The sequence below is a fragment of the Salvelinus sp. IW2-2015 genome, linkage group LG7, assembly GCF_002910315.2.
Source record: "Salvelinus sp. IW2-2015 linkage group LG7, ASM291031v2, whole genome shotgun sequence".
Lineage (NCBI taxonomy): Eukaryota > Metazoa > Chordata > Actinopteri > Salmoniformes > Salmonidae > Salvelinus > Salvelinus sp. IW2-2015.
Genome location: NC_036847.1, coordinates 12,749,575 through 12,767,249, shown reverse-complemented (window position 1 = coordinate 12,767,249; position 17,675 = coordinate 12,749,575). Strand labels below are relative to the sequence as shown.

At 42.4% G+C, this 17,675-nt stretch overlaps 1 protein-coding gene across 6 annotated transcripts in view; it reads right to left on the bottom strand.

Moving 5' to 3' along the window:
• klhl17 (kelch-like family member 17) overlaps window positions 1-17,675 on the bottom strand; it is a 34,264-nt gene that overhangs the window by 3,012 nt on the left and 13,577 nt on the right. For all 6 annotated transcript variants that reach the window (XM_070444435.1, XM_023991018.2, XM_070444436.1 and 3 more), the window contains 8 exons: window positions 16,923-17,144; window positions 13,113-13,229; window positions 12,723-12,936; window positions 9,847-9,991; window positions 7,406-7,573; window positions 7,168-7,256; window positions 1,372-1,445; window positions 844-1,025 (listed from right to left, as the gene is read on the bottom strand). In XM_070444435.1, coding sequence (XP_070300536.1) covers window positions 844-1,025; window positions 1,372-1,445; window positions 7,168-7,256; window positions 7,406-7,573; window positions 9,847-9,991; window positions 12,723-12,936; window positions 13,113-13,229; window positions 16,923-17,144 — 1,211 coding nt within the window. The remainder of the gene's footprint in view (window positions 1-843; window positions 1,026-1,371; window positions 1,446-7,167; window positions 7,257-7,405; window positions 7,574-9,846; window positions 9,992-12,722; window positions 12,937-13,112; window positions 13,230-16,922; window positions 17,145-17,675) is intronic.

Here is a 17,675-nt window from a genome sequence, read left to right as displayed (position 1 = left end):
TCAGTAATAGCTCAGGCACACCACAAAGATTAAGGGCTAAAAGCAGCAGGTGTGTTAGCGATCACTTGCTGGGTGTCGACAAACAGTGATCCAACATGTAGAATTGTTCTGTGGTCAGAGGTGATAGGATGGCCACCCGCTTTTTCCCCTATTGGTTCCATTGCAACAGGCAAGCTCAATCAAGCACAGTGTTTCAAATTAACTCAAATAGTATTTTAACCCAGTTGGTGGCCATTCATTAACATTAACTGATCAATTAACTACTAGGCAGAAAATAAAACCAGAATGACTTCCCTGACTAGCCTGTTGCTAAAGACTGAGCTCACTGCAGTGTAAATGGAGGACTGGGGCATATTCATTAGTGCACAACACGACAAAATGTTTTGTAACGGAAAGCGAAAAAAGGTGTTTCTTCTGTACAAACTAAGGTAGGTCCCTCCTTTGCCTCCATTTGGTTCCTATTGAATATGACTCTGCTGAGACCAGATCAGGCTCTAGATAAATATGAGCCATACTACTGATTACAGCAATGGTTTATTTATAGGGCCGGGAGCGTCCACTGTTGTCAGGTTCCCTGCTCAAATCTCCCATTGTGTGCGTGTGTGTATGTTTGTGTGTGAGTGAGAAACTAATTTAAATCTTCAAATCCTGGTCTCTGAGGCCCATTGTGTATGCCGGTTCCTCCAGAAACTCAGATAATTTGCTGAGTAAGGGCTGGAATGAAGGAATGAAAACCTGACACCAGCCATTTATGAGGAGCGAGAAGGCTCTATGCATGCATTGACTATGCAGTTATAGCTACAGGTGGTTGGTAGTAATTGTGACGCGGCTGGCGGTGCCCACCTGCGGATGTTCATGGGCGCCACGCCCTCCCAGGCGTTGGTCTTGGGATTGAATCGCTCCACCGAGTTTAGGCAGCTGGTGCCATCGTTGCCCCCGGCGACATAGAGCATGCCCTCCAGCACGGCCACCCCGGCACTGCTGCGTCGACTGAGCATGTTGGCGATGGCTGTCCACGCGTTACTCTGTTCCGACCAATCAGAGGGTTGTTGGTCAGTTTTGAGCAACTTATCGGTGCTGGTTGAGGTTGAACTCAAAACTTAGCTTCTCCTTTTTGATCTGGGCAGAAGTTCAGCTTCATGGTCTGATTTTAACCACATTAAGCCTACTCATGGACTTTAAATATAGCCTGGTGGAACAAGCCTGATCACTATGTTCACCATTCTATTTAACAGAATGGTGAACGCAGCAATCAAATTCGTTCCACCAGGCTACTGAGATTCTTCTATAGGCTTAATCTGGGTCCAGGAAACTGGCCCTATGTCTTAATGTGCATATTGATAGAGATCTGTCTGTTTGTTTGTTTATTACCTGTGGTTCATATTTTTCCACTGTTGCTAGGTGTGAGGAGCTGTCATATCCTCCTACTGCATACAGACTGCCATCTAGAGAGAGAGAGAGAGAGAATGAAAGAGGGAGGGAGCGAAAAAGAGCGCAAAAGAGTGAGAGAATGCTGTGACAATAAGCTCAAAACTCTACATATCGGGTCGCAAAAATAAAATATGTTTCATGTGGCCCATATTTACTAGGAAGCGAGTAGTAGACCAGGGATGGGCATATTTGATGGGGGTGGGGGCCACAAAGAATTGGAACTCATCATGAGGGGCCGCAGTGGCTCGTGGGTCTGTGTACCCACATCCATACCCACACATGCAGTCAGACCCGGCCCTAGCCTTTTGGGGCCCCTAAGCGAAATTTAGTTGGGGGGCCCTCCCCACCTCGTGCGCAAAACATTTTAGAGGTCGCCTCTAGACAGCAAAGAGAAGTTTAACCTGTCTAGCCCCGGGGTTCCGCTAGCGGAACTCCTCCCACATTCCACTGAAAAGGCAGAGCGCGAAATTCAAAAAATATTTTTGAGAAATATTTAACTTTCACACAGTCCAATACAGCAATACAGCAAATGAAAGATAAACATCTTGTGAATCCAGTCAACATGTCCGATTTTTTAAATGTTTTACAGCGAAAACACCACGTATATTTATGTTAGCTCACCACCAAATACAAAAAAGCACAGACATTTTTCACAGCACAGGTAGCTTGCACATAACCAACCAAACTAACCAAGAACCAACCAAACTAACCAAGAAACAACTTCATCAGATGACAGTCTTATAACATGTTATACAATAAATCTATGTTTTGTTCGAAAAATGTGCATATTTGAGGTATAAATCAGTTTTACATTGCCGGTACCATCACAGCTACCATCAAAAATAGCACCGAAGCAGCCAGAGTAATTATAGAGACCAACGTGAAATACCTAAATACTCATCATAAAACATTTCTGAAAAATAAATGGTGTACAGCAAATTAAAGACAAACATCTTGTGAATCCAGCCAATATTTCAAATTTRTTAAGTGTTTTACAGCGAAAACACAATATAACATTATATTAGCTTACTACAATAGCCTACCACACAACCGCATTCATTCAAGGCACGTTAGCGATAGCAATAGGCACGTTAGCGATAGCGAATAAACCAGCAAAAGATATGAATTTTTTCACTAACCTTCATAAACTTAATCAGATGACAGTCCTATAACATCATATTACACAATACATATATGGTTTGTTCGAAAATGTGCATATTTAGAGCTGAAATCCGTGGTTATACATTCTGAAAACTTAGCATATTTTTCCCAGAATGTCCAGATATTTTTCTGACACTCACCTATTCTGACCAAATAACTATTCATAAACTTTACTAAAAAATACATGTTGTATAGGAAATGATAGATACACTAGTTCTTAATGCAATCGCCGTGTTAGAATTCTAAAAATAACTTCATTACGACATGCAGCTTACGTTATTGCGAGAGAGCGCCCAAAATCTGGGCGCAAACTAAAAGTAAACATGTTCGACAGATATATGAAATAACATCATAAATGGGTCCTACTTTTGATGATCTTCCATCAGAATGTTGTACAAGTGGTCCTTTGTCCAGAACAATCGTTGTTTGGTTTTAGAATGGCATTTTTCCCTTTCGATTTAGCAAGCAAAACTAGCCAAGTGGCGCTAAGCTCTCCTTCGTCACCAAACGCAAAGAACGCAACACGCCTAAACTCCCGAAAAAAWTTCAATAATCMYATAAAACTATATTGAAAAAACATACTTTACGATGATATTMTCACATTTATCAAATAAAATCAAAGCCGGAGATATWAGYCGTCTATAYCGAATGCTTTTCAGAAGCCAATACTGYTGACCTTTATGCGCTTCCTGAACAAAGGAATTCMGGGGTCATGTCATTCCAAGCTCTKTCTTTTGACCATAGAAATACCTAGAAACCCCATTTCACCTCTCACAGCCTATTGACATCTAGTGGAAGGCGTATGAAGTGCATGTATAGTCATAKATTTCAAGCAAAATGATAGGCAGGCCCTGGAACAGAGCCTAGATTTCAGATTTTTCACTTTCTGACAGGAAGTTTGCTGCAAAATGAGTTCTATTTTACTCACAGATATTATTCAAACGGTTTTAGAAACTTGAGAGTGTTTTCTATCCAATAGTAATAATAATATGCATATTGTACGAGCAAGAATAGAGTACGAGGCCGTTTAAATTGGGCACGATTTTTCCCCAAAGTGAAAATAGCGCCCTCTATCCTCAACAGGCTAAGACATCATTTCCTTCAATTCGACTCATTTTGCCATGGGGCGGAGACAAATGTTTGCAGTTTTTAGCATGACATAATTTGATCAATGGGGGGGCACTCGGTCAGTAATTCGACCATGATTACTACAAGTTTAGCAGAAAGTTTAGATAGCTAGCTAAAAATGTTAGCCGAAATGGGCTAATTGAATGACTGTCAGTTATTGACATAACACAAGAGCTGCTGATGCACAAGCACATTTTAAAATTGCACCATGTATATTCCATTGATGTCTAATATTAAAGAAGTCTCAAGGTATTGCTCGCCTGAGGTAGAGAACCCGATGATAAGTTGTCGACCACACTATCTACCAAGAGAGTTCTCATCTGTATTATTCGTAGCCGTCTATTTACCACCACAAAGCGAAGCTATCACTAAGACCGCTCTCAAACAACTCTATAAGGCTATAAGCAAAGAAGAAAATGCTCACCCAGAATTTTTACCAGCATGTCACATGTGCAACAAGGGGYYAAAAAATCCTAGACCACCTTTACTCCACACACAGAGATGCATACAAAGCTCTCCCCCGCCCTCCATTTGGCAAATCTGGCCACAATTCTATCCTCCTGATTCCTGCTTACAAGCAAAAACTAAAGCAGGAAATACCAGTGACTCGCTCAATATGGAAGTGGTCAGATGACGCAGCTGCTACTCTACAGGACTGTTTTGCTAGCACAGACTGGAATATGTTCCAGGATTCAGCCAATGGCATTGAGGAATACACCAACTCAGTCATTGGCTTCATCAATAAGTGCATCGATGACGTCGTCCCCACAGTGACTGTACGTACATATCCCAACCAGAAGCCATGGATTACAGGCAACATCTGCATCGAGCTAAAGGCTAGAGCTGCCGCTTTCAAAGAGCGGGAGACTAATCCGGACGCTTATAAGAAATCCCGCTATGCCCTCAGACAAACAAGCAAAGCATCAATACACGATTAAGATTGAATCCTACTACACCGGCTCTGACGCTCGTCGGATGTGGCAGCGCTTGAAAACTATTACGGACTACAAAGGGAAACCCAGACGCGAGCTGCCCAGTGAAGCGAGCCTAGCAGACAAGCTAAATGCKWTTTATGAAAGAATGAGACCTTTCTGTCAGTGGACTGTGGAAGAATGCAGAGCTGGTTTGTGCGCGTGATCGAGTGCGCGCCCTTCGTTGTTTTTCCTTTCTATTGAATACGCTATTGTCCAGTTTAAATATTATTGATTATTTAGACAATTGACAACCTGATGATTAATTATAAACATAATTTGACATGTTTCGACAAACTTTACCGGTACTATTAGGATGTATTCATCTGCATGTTTTGACCGCCTTTGAGCCAGTGGATTACTGAACAAAACGTGCCAACAAAACAGAGTTTTGGGATATAAAGAGGGACTTTATCAAACAAACATTTATTGTGTAGCTGGGACTCTTGTGACTGCAACCATATGAAGATCTTCAAAGGTAAGTGATTAATTTAKATTTTTTATTTCTGACTTTTGTAATTCCTTTACTTGGTTGTAAAATGTTTGTATGCTTTTGTAAGCAGGGCGCTGTCCTCAGATAATCGCATGGTATGCTTTCGCCGTAAAGCCTTTTTGAAATCTGACAAAGCGGCTGGATTAACAAGAAGTTCATCTTTAAGCATAACACTTGTATTTTTTATGATTGTTTATTATGACTATTTCTGTATTTTGGCGCTCTGCAATTTCACCGGATGTTGTCGAGGTGGGTTGCTAGCGGAACGTCTGAGCCAGAAAGGTTAAACAGGTCAACATTCACAAAGCCGCTGGGCCAGACGGATTACCAGGACGTGTACTAAAAGCATGCGCGGACCAACTGTCAAGTGTCTTCACTGACAATTTCAACCTCTCCCTGACCGAGTCTGTAATACCTATGTTTCAAGTAGACCACCATAGTCCCTGTGCCAAGGTAACCTACCTAAATGATTACCGCCCCGTGACACTCACTTCGGTAGCCATGAAGTGCTTTGAAAGGCTGGTCATGGCTCACATCAACAGCATCCTCCCGGACACCCTAGACCCACTCCAATTCGCATACCACCCCAACAGATGATGCAATCTCAATCACACGCCACACTGGCCTTTCCCACCTGGACAAATGGAACACTGATGTGAGAATGCTGTTCATCGACTACAGCTCAGCGTTCACCATAGTGCCCTCAAAGCTCATCACTAAGCTAAGGACTCTGGGACTAACACCTCCCTCTGCAACTGGATCTGGATTTCCTGACGGGCCGCCCCCAGGTGGTAAGAGTAGGCAACAATACGTCTGCCACGCTGATCCTTAACACTGGGGCCCCTCAGGGGTGTGTACTTAGTCCCCTCCTGTATTCCCTGTTTACCCACGACTGCGTGGCCAAACACGACTCCAACACAATCATTAGGTTTGCTGACGACAACAGTGATCACCGACAACGATGAGACTGCTTATAGGGAGGAGGTCAGAGAACTGTCAGTGTGGTGCCAGGACAACAACCTCTCCCTCAATGTGAGCAAGACAAAGGAGCTGATCGTGGACTACAGGAGAAGGCGCGCCGAACAGGCCCCCATTAACATCGACGGGGCTGTAGTGGAGCGGGTGGAGAGGTTCAAGTTCATGGTTCAAACATACCAAGACAGTTGTGAAGAGGGCACGACAATACCTTTTCCCCCTCACGAGACTGAAAAGATTTGGCACGAGAGCACGAGAGCATCCTGACCGGTTGCATCACCGCCTGGTATGGCAACTTACCGTAAGGCGCTACAGAGGGTAGTGCGAACGGCCCAGTACATCACTGGGGCTAAGCTTCCTGCCATCCAGGACCTATATAATAGGCGGTGTCAGAGGAAAGCACATAACATTGTCAGAGACTCCAGTCACCCAAGTTATAGACTTTTCTCTGCTACTGCACGGCAAGCAGTAACGGAGCTCCAAGTCTAGGACCAAAAGGCTCCTCAACAGCTTCTACCACCAAGCCATTAGACTGCTGAACAATTAATAAAAATCGCCACCGGACAATTTACATTGACCCCACCCTCTTGTACACTGCTGCTACTCACTGTTTGTTTGTTACCTATGCATAGTCACTTCGCCCACACCTACATGAACAGATAGCCTGTACCCCTGCACACTTATTTTAGCCTACTTGGTAAATATTTTCTTCTTTTTGAACTGCACTGTGGGTTAAGGGCTTGCAAGTAAGCATTTCACYGTAAAGTCTACACTTGTTGTATTCGCATATGTTAAATAAAGTTTGATTTGATTTTGATTTGATTATTCTAACTGTCAACAGTAAATTGAGACCCCAAACTGAGTTCCCCCCCCAAACAATTATCAGCGGCCCTACAAAAGCAGGACGGCACACCAGTTGCCCATCCCTGCTCTAGGCTAACATACAGTAAGTATATCCTTTCTCAATAGATTACATAATCACACAAGAGGTGGACAACACTTGCTCACCTAGAGTGGCCACACGGACGTATCTCCTTCGGGTGCTCATGGCAGAGATGGAGGTCCAGGTACTGGTGAGAGGGTCGTACCGCTCTGCACTGTTGGGGTGGAGGGGGGCATTCATTATATACAAATGTCATCTCAGTATTTGCATCCGTGACAGTCAAAATCTGTTGTGCCAAAGCTCAAAAGTAGTCCAGCATTTTGAACACATGGCTTATAATTATCTATATATTTCTTTATGTACCTGTTGAGACAGGAAGCTCCGTCGTAACCACCGGCGGCGTACAGGAGGCCGTGCAACACTGCCACGCCCAAACAGCTCCGCCGCGTCCCCATTGAAACCTCAGGCTGCCAGGAGTTGGTGACAGGGTCGTAGGACTCCACGGTGGCCAAATCTGAGGTTCCGTCATACCTGAGGGAGACCAGAGTATATCAGAAAGAGAAGGGTATCGAAGCCAGGTGTGGGCCACTGGTGGCCCGCGGATCAGTCAGACTCTCAACTTACTGTTGAGAGTTAGAATAATATAATACTGTCTGTGAAAATTGGCTGTGCATCAGCAGTCACTCAATTAGCCCATGTCAGCTAAACATGTTTTAGAGGGGGGCTGATCCTAGTTCAGCACTCCTGGTCTGAGACCCTTTGTGAATAAGGGACCAAGTTACGCTTTAGGTTTCTTCCTTTAATCTCATCTCAAAAGGAGGCTTTCTTTGTTAAGCAAGTCTTCACAACTGTACTGTGTTAACAGTTAAATTTAAGAAACTTTCTAAAAAAAAAATTTAAAAAATGAATTAATTTATTTATTATGTTTATCTATTTTGACAGGGTAGATGTGCAGGAGTTTCTCATCTAGCTCATTTCCATCAGTAGCACCTGGATAAAACGTTGACATTGCAGACAATGAGAGTAGTGCATCAGATACTATTTTGCTCTATCTTTCTCTTGATTTACAAAGGCATCCGTTTTGTTTCCCTCTCGGGTAGAGAAGACGTGCCTTGGCTTCAAAAGTCGGAATTTTCATAATTACACTTGAGGGGACCGCTAATATTAGTCTTCCAACAGTTTCCTCCTACCAGTTAACTGTTTATCTTATTATACCCAATGCCAATAATTCAACGTGTTTGCTTGAATGAGAAATTGGATTACAATATACTGTATCTCCCCTAATCCTAGTTTCTCTTTCAGACAGATTGTAAACTTGATAACACTTTACTTAACACCCACCGTCATAAAATGTTACGACACGGTCATAACAGCTGACATACATATACTCCAAAACATGCATCGTGTTTACAATAAGGCACTAAAGTAAAACTGCAAAAAATGTCAAWWWWWTMTACTTTATGTCCTGAATACAAAGCGTTATGTTATATTTGGGGCAAATCTAACACGTCACTGAGTACCATTATCTATACTTTAAGGCATAGTGGTGGCTGCATCATGTTATGGGAATGCTTGTCATCAGTACTGAGATTTTTGGGATAAAAATAAAAAGAATAAAGCTAAGAAAAGGCAAAATCCTTGAGGAAAGCCTGGTTCAATCTGCTTTCCACCAGACACTGGAAGATTAATTCACCTTCCAGCAGGACAATAACTTAAAACACCTAAATATACACTGGAGTTGCTTACCAAGATGACATTGAATGCTTCGGAGTGGCCTAGTTACAGTTTTGACTTAAAATGGCTGCCCAGCAATGTTCAACAACCAACTTGACCTGTTATAATATGGTCACAACACTGTCATGACACATATGTAGACCTGTTGTGACATATACTGTGTTATTTTATGGCTGGTTATGACACCTACAGAAGTGCCAAAGCCCACAAACCCTAACACACAAGGCAAAACATTCCATTACACCATAAACATACTGTTGACACAACGTATGTTATATATTAAAAAAAGTTAATTGACCATGTTAAATTATCATTGTGATTGCACACACATTGATGTCAGACAATCACCTACCCCAATGCTCTGTTGCTGATAACTGGGATGAATGCACAAGCAGATTTCAGAAGGACAAGACACGTTATTTTTGACTGATGACTGACATAAGGGCATGTACGTGATAGGCCTAAGGGCATGTACGTGATAGGCCTATCTGGCTTATATGATTATGATGGTCATAATGCTTCTTGACAGTGTCATAAAGTGTATTTTCTACAAGTTATTTAAAATACGATGAAAAAAACATGACCGTAAAGAATTCAATACAACAAAAACAAAGGATTTAAGAGACAAAGTTATAAATGAAGACAAACTTCTTGGCAGGAAAAAACGAATTTGAAAAAAATGGGGGTTTTGACACTTATGTAGGTGTCATAATCAGCCATAAAATAACACAATATATGTCACAAGTGTTATGACCATATGACAGGTTATGACAAGTTGTCAGCTGTTATGACATGGTATTGACCGTGGCATAACGTGTTATGACACAGGGTGTCATGTAAAGTGTTAACGTAAACTTAACCGAGCTATCTAGCATAATTAACACTAGTGTACTCTTCCAGTGTCGAGGATGGTTCCATATCGAATGGTTCCATATCGAAGCCATATCGGATGGTTCCATATCGAAGCCATAACTAATGTCGTGCTAGCTAGCATGAAATTAGTTATGGCTTCGATGATACCCGAATCCAAACGATCTATAGGTAAAAGAATGGTCTGATGAGGTTATTACCCTCCCACAGCGTACAGCTTGTTGCCAATGGCCGCCACGCCCACCCGTGCCCGCCGAGTGGACATGGATGCCACCATGTGCCAGCGGTCAGTCCGCGTGTCGTAGGCCTCGCAGTCACCGTGGATAGCAAACAGACTGCCGCCACCTGGGCAAAACACAGACAAAAACAACGTCACCTAAATATCTGAAGCGGTCATTTAAATACACTATATATAAAAAAGTATGTGGACACCCCTTCAAATTAATGGATTCGGCTATTTCAGCCACACCCTTTGCGGACAGGTGTATAAAATCGAGCAAACAGCCATGCAATCTCCATAGACAAACATTGGCAGTAGAATGGCCTTACTGAAGAGCTGTGACTTTTAACGTGGCACCGTCATAGGATGCCACCTTTCCAACAAGTCAGTTTGTCAAATTTCTGCCGTGCTATAGCTGACCGGTAAACTGTAAGTGCTGTTATTGTGAAGGGGAAATGTCTAGAAGCAACAACGGCTCAGCCGCGAAGTGGTAGGCCACACAAGCTCACAGAACAGGACCGCCGAGTGCTGAAGAGCGTAGCCGCATCTGTCCTCTGTTGCATGCGATGTTTGACGAGCAGGTGTCCACATACCCATATATCTATAGATACTTTTGGTCATGTAGTGTATTAAAACACAGTGGCCAACATTTTACAGGTGCAATGCCCTAAAAAAAAAAACATAAATATTTCTAGACATGGTAAGCGCCAAACTTCTTTCGAATAATTGCTGCATCCAATCTATTTCAAATGTAATGTTTGAAAATGTTATGTATCTGTGAACAAGTTAGCTTTTAACCAAGGGCCAAATTCAGGATCCCTGTTTCCTAATGGAAAGTAAAGAATGTGTATTTGTTGGGTTTGTATAATATACACATTACAGTATGTATGTATGGTGCCTTCAGAAGGTATTCACACCCCTTGACTTTTTCTACATTTGGTTTTGTTACAGCCTGAATGTATTACATTGAGATTTTGTGTCACTGATCTACACACAATACCCCATAATGTCACTGATCTACACACAATACCCCATAATGTCACTGATCTACACACAATACCCCATAATGTCAACTGATCTACACACAATACCCCATAATGTCACTGATCTACACACAAATATACCCATAATGTCACTGATCTACACACAAATACCCCATAATGTCACTGATCTACACACAATACCCCATAATGTTACTGATCTACACACAATACCCCATAATGTTCTTGATCTACACACAATACCCCATAATGTCACTGATCTACACACAATACCCATAATGTTACTGATCTACACACAATACCCCATAATGTCACTGATCTACACACAATACCCATAAATGTCACTCGATTAACACACAATACCCCATAATGTTACTGATCTACACACAATACCCCATAATGTCACTGATCTACACACAATACCCCATAATGTTACTGATCTACACACAATACCCCATAATGTCAAGGTGGAATTATGTTTTTAGACATGTTTTGAAATGTATAAAAAATGAAAAGCTTAAATGTCTTGAGTCAATAAATATTCAACCCCTTTGTTATGGCAAGCCTAAATAAGTTCAGGAGTAAAAATGTGCTTAGCAAGTTACATGGACTCACTCTGTGTGCAATAATAGTGTTTGACATCTGTACCCCTCACATACAATTATCTGTATGGTCCCTCAGTCGAGCAGTGAATTTCAAACAGATTCAACCACAAAGACCAGGGAGGTTTTCTAATGGTTCACAAATAAGGGCACGTACTGGTAGATTTTWAAAAAAGCAGACATTGAATATCCCTTTGAGCATGGAACAGTTATTAATTACACTTTGGATGGTGTATCAATAGACCCAGTCACTACAAAGATACAGGCGCCCTTCCTAACTAAGTTGCCAGAGAGGAAGGAAACTGCTCAGGGATGTCACCATGAGGCAAATGATGACTAGAACAGTTACAGTTTAATGGCTGTGATAGGAAAACATTGTAATTACTCCACAATACATGACAGAGAGAAAAGGAATCCTGTACAGAATTCAAATATTCCAAAACATGCATCCTGTTTGCAATAAAGCACTAAAGTAAAACTGCAAAAAATGTGGCAAAGAAATTAACTTTATGTTCTGAATACAAAACGTTATGTTTGGGGCAAATCCAACACATCACTGAGTACCACTATTTATATTTTAAAGCATGGTGGTGGCTGCAAAATGTTATGGGAATGCTTATCATCAGTAGTGAGATTTTTGGGATAAAAAGGAAAAGAATAAAGCTAAACAAAGTCAAAATCCTTGAGGAAAGCCAGGTTCAACCTGCTTTCCACCAGACACTGGAAGATTAATTCACCTTCCAGCAGGACAATAACCTAAAACACATAAATATACACTGGAGGTGCTTACCAAGATGACATTGAATACTCCTGAGTGGCCTAGTTAGTTTTGACTTAAAATGGCTGCCTAGCAGTGATCAACAACCAACTTGACAGAGCTTGAAGAATAAAAAAATAATAAAATGGGTAAATATTGTACAATCCAGGTGTGCAAAGCTCTTAAGAGACTTACCCAGAAAGACTCACATCTGTCATCGCTGCCAAAGGTGATTCTAACATGTATTGACTCAGGGGTGTGAATACTTATGTAAATTAGATATTTCTGCAATTCATTTTCAATACATTTGCTAAAATTTCTTAAAACATGTTTTCAATTTGTGAGAAAAAATATATTTAATCCATTATGAATTCCGGCTGTAACAAAACATGTGGAACACGTCAAGAGGTATGAATACTTTCTGAAGGCACTGTGTTTGTGTGTGTATGTGAGTGAGTGTATGTACCCTGGTGGGTAACCTCGGGGGCACACTGACCGACGGCGAAGAGCACGGGGCTGGCGCCCTCGCAGCGGCGCGGCCGGGTGCGGCTGTTACTCAGCACACCCCTCTGCTCGGGCATAAGATGGTACTTGAGGGCCTCGATGAGCAGGTCCTTGCACTCAGAGTGGTGGCGCACCAGCAGCTCCGTGTCCACGTTGCTCATGAGGAAATCCCTCCGCAGCAGGGGCAGACGCACGCACTTCATCAGCTAGAGTGGGAAGGGGAAGGGGTAGGGGGGCAGACGCTTTTATCCAAAGCGACTTGTAGTAGTGCGCGTATACATCTTGGTACGGTGGCCTCAGCAGGAACGGACACCCACAATCCTGACGTTGTAAGCGCCAGGATTCACCAAGTTAACCACACAGCTGCACGTGTAAATCTTACCCAGGGTACGTGCTGCCTGCGCCCATCTATGTCGTGTTTGACCCAGCTCAGCACGGCCCGGTATACCTCCTCTTCTGACGGTACGTTCAGGTTGTCACTGGAGATCAGGTCTAATACCTTAACAGAAAGAAGGGGAGAGAGAGAGGGACACACTCATCACATGTYGGCCACAACAGTTGGCATGACACAAAAATAAAACATTCATTCACATTTACCTTGGCATGTTCATTTTGGAATTACTTGAAAAAAGGTCAATTTCACTCCCAACTATTTTTTATAATGAGCCGAGATAAATATGTGCATGTATATGTGCAAATTGTGATGAAAATGGCTATGAATCATATTCCCAGCACCACAGCGGGAGACAATGTGGTGGTGTATCTAGCCTACAGTATGAGCATAACGTCTCTGTACCCATATAACTGGAGCTATGGGTAAGGGTGTGTCCTGCTATATTAGATCGTGACTATCAAGTGCGCGGGTGTACACTTCAGTGCGTGTGTGTATTTGTATGTGTGTATTGCAGAGAGGCTAGCACTGTTCCCAGACTGGGGCTGGGCCGTAGTGACCAGCTGCTGCTGAGATCAGTCGAATAGCAGCAGCATCAGAGGAAGAGCATCAGCTAATCCACAGGAACTACAATCCACACAGCGCAACACAGCGCAGTCCAGTCAAGCACAGTACAGCATAGCACAAAATGAACAGCCTCTGTTCCTCTAGTAGTATTATTGCCCTGTATCTACTGTAGCATATACAGACACAATGTGTGTGTGTGTGTATGCATGTCTGTCTGACATGTAAAGTGTACCCGTCACAAGTGTGTGAGAGAAATAGCAAAAGACAGTAGCTATACAACAAATGTCTGTGTACATCAGTCATGATGACAATGTGTAGTAGAATATGACCAGGAGGTCCTGTCTGAACAGTTGTCAGTCCCCTCGTCTAAAAGGAGGAAATCACGAGTTTCACAGCTCTGTGAGCGCAAAGATGCTCAGAGCAGTTGGTTAATAAATCCTACCCTGCTGCAGAGCTCTGTGACGGGCACACAACAGCTGCAGAGAGGAATAAAAAAAGAGAAAGAAAAGAGAGAAAGGCAATGAAACTAAAGAGATCGAGAGCGTGAGAGAGAGGGGAACGAGAGAGAAAGCACCACAGCTGGCTACCCTGCAGCTCTGATTCAGACGTCACCGAGCCATTTTACTCTTGGCTAATGGACCTGTGCCCAATAAAATGTCATAATGGCGCGGTTCTGAGACTTGACAATCTGGGAGAGACATGCTGTGTTTACACTCATGGAGGGGATCCACCCTATTCATTTAGGGATTGGTTTGTTTGAGGTGAGGACGTAAAAGTGATGTCATCGCTCTCGTAGTTAGTAGCTACCCTATCAAAACTGTTCGATTTTATTAAGTTCAGGTCATCATTAATTTCCCAAGCATAAATTGTGAGGGGTTGTCGTCTCTTGCTGCACTCTCAAGAGAGACAGGTGAGTAACATTAAGATGGTAGGGAATGAAAGAGTATAGTGTAGTGTAGAGTTCTGATCAGGACACTCAAGACAAGTGAATGAAAGAGGGTAGTGTAGTGTTCTGGTCAGGGAGAAAAACATTTTATAGCCCCTGCCTAACAGCTGGTGCTGTCACAGCTGTCACATATCCTAACCCTGAGTTCCCCAACTGGTGGCCCAGGTGACTATTTGTTCCACCAAGTTTTCTGAGCAAAAAAATAAATAATAATAATTAAAAAGAAAAAACATTGTTGGACATAAAATACTCTAAAAACACCAGCAAATCAACTCCAAGTGATTTTCATTTTGAGAATCTGTCCCAAAGTATAGTCACGCATAATAGAAAGAGATACAGTGAGCTCCAGAAGTATTGTGACAGTGAAACATGTTGTTGTCGTTTTGGCTCTGTACTCCAGGACTTGAAAAGATACAATGACTTTCATCCAAATCAGGTGAACCGTTTAGAAATGACAGCACTTTTTGTAAATAGTCCCCCCCTATTTTAGGGGACCGAAAGTACTGGGACAAATTCATTTATGTGTATTAAAGTAGTCAAAAGTTTAGTATCTGGTCCCATATTCCTAGCATGCAATGATTACATCGAGCTTGTGACTCTAAAATCTTGTTGGCTGCATTTGCTGTTCCTTTTTGTTGCGTTTCAGATTATTTTGTGCCTTATAGAAATGAATGGTAAATAACATAATGTAATTTTGGAGTCACTTAAAACAAGAACATAATATGTTTCTAAACACTTCTACTAATGTGGATGCTACCATGATTACGGACAGTCCTGAATGAATCGTGAATAAATATGAGTGAGAAAGTTAGACGCACAAATATCATAACCCCAAGACATGCTAACCTCTCACTATTACATTAACAGGGGAGGTTAGCATTTTATATCAAAACCCAAGACATGCTAACCTCTCACCATTACAATAACAGGTGAGGTTAGCATTTGTGGGATGAAAATGGATGAAAATGCCCTCAAATTAAAGCTGACAGTCTGCACTTTAACCTCATAGTCATTGCATCATTTAAAATCCAAAGTGCTGGAGTACAGAGCCAAAACAACAACAAATGTGTCACTGCCCCAATACTTTTGGAGCTCACTGTGTGTGATCGTATACAAATGTAAACAAGGTTTGAAAAGATAAAATTGTAGTTAAATGTTATACAGTATCTGGGCTTCTTGCAATCAATTTGCAGTCTACATATCATTTGTAATTGTGTTCCGGCCCTCTGATCATCCACTCAATATATATATATAATTTTTTTTTTTTTTTTTTTAAACGACCCACGGCTGAATCTTTTTTGATGATCCCTGGCCTAACCTGTCATGTCTGACACCATCTCTGTAAACTTCTTTTCACTAATAAACACACCTAGGTATGCCTCTTAGACCAACTCAGACCCTAACACAGACTATTGACTTCAACACCTCAAATCTTCCCAAAGGATCCATGGAGCGTTCTTTTCTTTCCACATGATGCTAGGTTGCTAACTGTCCCATTCACTTCTAATGGTCTCCTGGCATCTTGTAACAACACATACACCATGGCTGTGTTCCAGGCTGACTACATTGCAGACGCATGCCAGATCTCACAATGCCTAACTAGCTAACCACATCGCATGATATAGCAATGAGTAGCGAGCAACGTCTGCAATGTAGTCGGCCTGGAACGCGCCCATCTTTGGAAGTTCTTTGCCTGATTACCATTGAGGGTATGACCCTCAACAAGGCTGTCATTGGACAAGTCCAGGCGCTGAGTTGACGTGACATAAAACTAGTCCGGGTCAGGGAGGCGGAGATCACGATGAGATAAACTACAAGAGACATTGATTGACAAGGAGCTGAGGATTTCTGTCTAGTGAGTGTTGAAAGGGCACTACGCACTTGTCCGTGCTGCTTGCTCTTTGAAGGCCCTTGAGGGGGTTGAGGAAAGGTTAGAACACGACCAGATGTCCTCCTCTTTTTGCCGGAAAAGTGTCAGAGAGGGAGAGTCAGAGAAGGAGGAGACTAATGCTAAGCTAACCTATCTCAGTGTGTCTTTCAATTTACCATTTGAAATACTAACTACCAGAGAAGTGGACAGCCCTCACCAGAGCTATATACCTAGTGTGTCTACAGCTTGCAGACTCCCAACATCAGTGCGCAAGTCAAAGTGCCCTGATAGCGTTCAACAATTCCAATGTAACTCATTAGCTAAAGGAGATCCCAACGCTGCCACCAAATGCAACGTCAAGTTGTTCTGTAAGGAAAAGCATATAACATGCTACTTCAGGACTCTGTCTGGCCCCTACCTGCTTTAGCGGAAGCAGCATGAACTCCTCGGTCTTGGACACCTCCACAAAGTGCTGCAGGACGTACTTGTGCGCAGACTTGAGCAGGTCGCTGCAGGAGTGCGTGTCGGCAAAGCTGCGGATGCCCAGGCAGTTGGAAGGGTCCAGCTGGCTGAGGAGGAACTTACAGCAGGCATCCCTCACCCCGTTGAGCTGCAGCAGGCTGGCCGCTGGAAGCAATGTCTGGAAGCGGAAGAGGATGGAGTGATATAAAACATTATGTAGGATGTGGCAGAATTATATGGGATGGGATGTGAGGAATAGTATAGGATTGTACAGTAAAGGGTAGGTTTATGCTGTGATGGGAAAGGATGTGACAAATGGGATGGGATTTGACGGTACTACAGTTGAAGTCGGAAGTTTACATACACCTTAGCCAAATACATTTAAACTCAGTTTTTCACAATTATTGACATTTAATCCTAGGAAAAATGTCCCAGTTTAGGTCAGTTAGGATCACCACTTTATTTTAAGAATGTGAAATGTCAGAATAATAGTAGAGAGAATTATTTATTTCAGCTTTTATTTCTTTCATCACATTCCCAGTGGGTCAGAAGTTACCATACACTCAATTAGTATTTGGTAGCATTGCCTTTAAATTGTTTAACTTGGGTTAAACATTTCAGGTAGCCTTCCACAAGCTTCCCACAATAAGTTGGGTGAATTTTGGCCCATTCCTCCTGACAGAGCTGGTGGAACTGAGTCAGGTTTGCA